This window comes from Drosophila montana, unplaced genomic scaffold, assembly GCF_035044405.1.
Source record: "Drosophila montana isolate Dmon_TW-CO22-7 unplaced genomic scaffold, ASM3504440v1 contig_2904_1, whole genome shotgun sequence".
Lineage (NCBI taxonomy): Eukaryota > Metazoa > Arthropoda > Insecta > Diptera > Drosophilidae > Drosophila > Drosophila montana.
Genome location: NW_026997780.1, coordinates 2537 through 7435, shown reverse-complemented (window position 1 = coordinate 7435; position 4899 = coordinate 2537). Strand labels below are relative to the sequence as shown.

Genomic DNA, 4899 nt, shown 5'->3' with positions numbered 1-4899 from the left:
GTACGCTTACTGTAATGAGATTGTCTCAGGTGTCTTTTCCTACCCGGAATATCTATATTATATGCTCATTTCTTCCTCCTTCTTCAGATATTTAAGTTTAAATGAAACATTTTACTTGTATTAAAGAAGTTTCGTCACACTTACGTGATAATGACCTAATTATAGTGTAAGGTGATTTTAATTTACCGAACATCTCGTAGTCATTATTCCCTCCTGAAAATTATCTAGTACCCTCAGCACAGCATGACTTTATAGATTGCATGCAAGACCTTTCCTTATTTCAAATAAATTAAATTTCTATTGCTCCGCCTTTGCTTTCGCAAAGGAAACTATTCCTTGCTTAATCAACGTATTCATGCAACTGATTGGTCTTTTTTATATGCCTCGGTTGATATGAATATTTCTATTTATTTGTTTTATAACACCCTAAACTTCATTTTAGATGCTTGTATTCCTAATTCAATTCCTTCAATTGCTTCTTCAAACCCACCTTGGTTCACTCCCAGACTATTGGACCTACAAAATATTAAGTCTAAATATTTTAAAATGTTAAATAAGTCTGGTTCGAGTATTGACTTAGCTAAATATTCCACATGCCAAGTCCAACTTCTTTCTTCTTAATTCGCAGTGGTATGAGAATTATCTTTCTCGTTGCATAAGGCAATTTGCCCAAAATCCGAGAAAGTTTTATAGCCATGACACTTTTTACTTCTTCTTTTTACTTTTTATTTCTTCTTGTTCAAAAGGAAGGACCCAAAGAGTAATGCTGAGGCTGAAACAGGTTCACGTTACTTCTGGAGTTTCTCAAGGTTTACTCTTTTTATAAATGATCTCCCCTTGGTTATATCACTTAACCGGGTACTTATGAATGTATTAAACTTATTCTAGCATACACTAATCCTCTGCCAATTATTTGCATCTAAATTGTTCAAAGTGTATTTTTACGACTTTTAATCGTACTACACCTTATCTTGTTAGTTATACAATTGACAATACTCCATTGCAAAGTATACCAACAGTTAAGGATCTAGGCGTTCTTTTTTATTTTAGGCACTCTATAGATACCATCGTTAATGAGGCATAAGGTGTACTTGGATTCATTAAACGTTGGTCTAAAGAGTTTTTATAACGAAATTTGTGTACATCTTTCTTGTTCGCCCTATCCTTGAATACTGCTCTTGCATCTGGACTCCGTAGTATAACAATAGCCAAGATCGTTTGAATCTGCTCAGAAGCAATTTCTGCTTTTTGCCTTACGAGGTTTAATTTGGGACCCTAATCGTGGGTTGCCATTCTACTCCAGCAGGTTGCTTCTTTTTAATCTTCCGTCGTTAACCAATCGTAGGACAATTCTCGGAGTTGTCTTCCTTCAGACTACGCTATGAACAATCCTTTTTAAGTGTTATGTAAAAATTACAATATGTTGCATCACGTTCACTCTACCAAACTTTCTCTACCCTTAGTAAAATCGTTGCTTTCAGGATTCCTTCAGGAACTCAACGACCATTTTCAGCTATGAGCAGGGGCATAGCTTGCCGGACAGGCTATACATTTTCCCCCACGGTCGGTGATTTCCCATTACTATCTCTTTATCCTATCTACTTAACACTCTATATTTATAGCATACATTTCATTACTTTGTTAACAACTTCTTACTTTCTTTTTTTATATTTATTTTATTATCTTAAATAATATAGTAAATTACGATTATTTGTAATTTTACTTAAGAACACTTTTTTCTCTTTTTTTTTCTACTAACACCCTTCTTCTTGTAGGCTCTTATAGTGTTACTGACAAAATTGTCTGTAAAATGGGGCACAGCTGGCACTGGCAAATAAAGCACCTCCATCGACGGTCGGTGATGCTATTAGAAAATTGTGTTTTCTAACTAGGCTTTTCGCAATTAATTTTTATAAAGTATGTATAATGTATTGAATAATTAGGAAGACACTCGTTTTTTCGACCATTAATAAAATATAAATAAATAAATTTAAATAAATCTACAAGCAAATTGGTAATTTACCAATATTGTTATTTTAAAATAACACATACACATACAAATATTGTATAAGCCCCACACACCACAACCGAAACCTTACAAAAACCTTCACAGTCAGCACAATCACTAGGAGCAAAACTAGGAAGGTAGCAAAAAACACACTTAATACAACACAAATCACAGACTACGTAATATATTTAACGTACAATAATAATCAAACATCGATAAATATGACAAGCAACGGAACCGAAGAACACTAGGACACTATCAAGTTCCTACCAACCTTCGAAGTTAGTCCGAATTCACTTAAGCGCTTCATATCCAACTTGGAAAAGATTCTTATGATGGTGTTGGATTCTGAAGCGGCTCAATCAAATCAGCATAACCAAATATTCACGTAAACATAAAAAGAAGTTGGAATCTTAGTTTAGTGAAACAGCTGTTCGTTGTAAACGAGGCTGGCAACCCTCTCTTGCACTTGTCACATTACACACCTGTTCGTTGTTGAGCGAGGCGAAGCGAAGAACCTTTTCTGAACCACAGCCAAATAATCTTACAATTTATATAAGTTCGATTAATAAAACTGAATTATAACGTGTTGTTGAGAAAAGGCAAAAGTGCCTTTATTTCTTGGCTAAAGTTTCAAAACAGTTGCTAAAAAACATTAGCAACTTTGGAGGCTCCGGCGAAATTGTTATTCAAGTGCAACATAATTATCGTAAATTGTTATAATAAGGCAATTGCAAAACTCCAGTGTGAGCTGAAACTTTACAGCTCGCAAATTTCGCATATACAAAGACGCCGCTAGTTTACTTTCGCGCTCTACCGTTTGTGCGGTCATTCGCTGGCATAACTTATATACGCGCTTGCCCGAGTTCAATTTACCAACGATGGTTGAGTCAGTCGACGGCAAGGATACCGAGCTTTCGAATATTGAAGAGTTGCAGCATAGCCGCTCATGTTTGTCTAGCCCTGTGTTGGATTCGATTTGATCATTGAAGTTTTTCGGTGCCAATTATCGTGTGGCTCTGGATATTCTAAATAGAAGATTTAGTAACAAACGTCTTGTTTTCCAGGCACACATCAATGAGGACTCAAGAGGGTAGATTCGGAGTCGGCTTCAAAACTGAGTGAGTTTTCGGACAAGGTCTTTTCGCATATGCGTGAGTTGCAGACTTTGGGAAGTGGAGCAAATCTCAGGATGCATAGTAGTGCAGACGCTGCTTCAAAAACTAGACACCCAGACTCAGACCAAGTGGGAGGAAGCCACAGGAATTGACAATGTCCTGACAGCCGATGAGTTCTTCGCATTTCTGGAAAGGCGTTGTCAACATGCCAAGTCATTCCATATGAGAAACACTCAGGTGGGCAAATCCAACCATAATACTATCCCCAGCAAAAGAGTGCTTGTAGCCAAGACCAACCAAAGTGGCTGCATTTTTTGTGATGCATCTGGTCACGCGATCTACACATGTAGTAAATTCGGAAATTTATCTCATTCTCTTCGGCATAAAGAAGTTAACAATCTAGCCTTTTGTTATAACTGCCTAAGGAAAGGATATCAAACTCGGTCTTGCAGTAGTAGTCATTGTCGTACTTGTGAGGAAAGCATCGTACCCTGCTGTATTTTGCTACTTCACCAAAAGCTGAAGCGTCGACACCATCACATACTTCGTCTGATTTGAGCATCGCCACTTTGACACACTCTTACTCCATTACCTCTCTTGCTGTCCAAGGGCTTCAGTCTGGTGTTGTGCTCTTGGCCACTGCAGTGGTAATGATAAAAAATAGTTCTGGTTGCTTGGTTCCCTGTAGGGCCTTATTAGATTCAGCCTCTCAGTTGCACATGGTCACCTCCCGTTTCGCACAGATACTTCAGTTAAGGAAAATCAGGTCGATGACAGTCGTCACGGGTCTCAGAGACATAAGCGTCTCTACTGAAGAGTCAGCTGTTAGGATTCATATGAAGTCACCATCCTCAGATTATTCAGCCACCTTTGATGCTCTTGTGGCTCAAACTATTACCGACAGTCACACCTACCTTCAACATCGATATTTCGGATTGGAAAATCCCCTCGAACATAATGGCTGATCCTTCGTTCAACAAATCACAGCGGTCAATCTTTTGATTGAACTCGCCTTGGGTCGCGACCAGGGCTTTTGAGAGACTACGTAGTACCTCGTTTTTGGCTGCTAGCCTCACTCCTGATAGCGAGCTGGTCAGTTGGACGTTCCTCTGGATGCTGCTAGCCTCACTGATAGCGAAGCTGGTCAGTTGGACGTTCCTCTGGAAGATTTGGTTCGGCGTTTTGGGAAGTTGAAAGCTTGGAAGAGCCTTTGGTAAAGGCCAGCTAGGAAGAGTTGGAATGTGAGCAGCACTTTGCCAAAAACTTCTTCCACTTACCATCCGGCGAATACTCAGTGCGATTGCCGGAGAACAGAGCCGCTAGGAGAGTCTTATCGTCGATTTCTAAGTCTTGAGCGAAAATTGAGTCGGCATTCGCATCTGAAGGAGCAGTACTCGGCATTCATCAAAGAATTTCTGGATCTGAATCACATGCCCCGAGTAAGTTAAGTTGCTTTTGCAAATACTTCCTCCCACATCATTGCGTTTTGAAGGAAGACAGTACCACAACTAAGTTGAGTTTTGTGTTTGATGGCTCAGCATCATTTCAGGACGTACGCGCAATGCATCAGTTGGCCATTGATAAGCGTGATGCATTTCCAATTGGATCGGATGCCATCAAGCAGGAGTTTTACGTTGACGAATTCATTTCCGGAGCCAACTCAGGTGCTGAAGCCAGAGAGAAAATTCGTCAGACGCTCGGGATATTGTGTCTTGGAAACTTTAAGCTTCGTAAGTGGTGTTCCAAGAACTCCTCGATGGAATAGCTTATGAA

The 4899-nt window shown here is 39.3% G+C and overlaps 1 protein-coding gene across 5 annotated transcripts; it reads right to left on the bottom strand.

Moving 5' to 3' along the window:
* Positions 1 to 3488: 3488 nt before the first annotated feature.
* Positions 3489 to 4649, bottom strand: LOC135430106 (uncharacterized). Of its 5 annotated transcripts, none has more exons than XR_010436551.1 (3): positions 4041 to 4649; positions 3597 to 3948; positions 3489 to 3546 (listed from the first exon to the last, which is right to left on the bottom strand). XR_010436551.1 is itself a non-coding variant. In XM_064684659.1 (2 exons), the coding sequence occupies exons 1-2, from the start codon at positions 4404 to 4406 to the stop codon at positions 3934 to 3936; spliced, it is 381 nt and encodes a 126-aa protein (XP_064540729.1). In that variant the 5' UTR covers positions 4407 to 4649; the 3' UTR covers positions 3495 to 3933. The 5 variants fall into 5 exon arrangements, 1 of the variants encoding a protein (XP_064540729.1); XR_010436552.1 differs by having other exon boundaries at positions 3617 to 3948; XR_010436553.1 differs by having other exon boundaries at positions 3495 to 3948; positions 4041 to 4350; positions 4404 to 4649.
* Positions 4650 to 4899: the final 250 nt, after the last annotated feature.

Excerpts from the sequence above, each read along its gene's own strand:
- LOC135430106 (XM_064684659.1), bottom strand. The coding sequence starts at position 4,406 with ATGGTAAGTGGAAGAAGTTTTTGGCAAAGTGCTGCTCACATTCCAACT.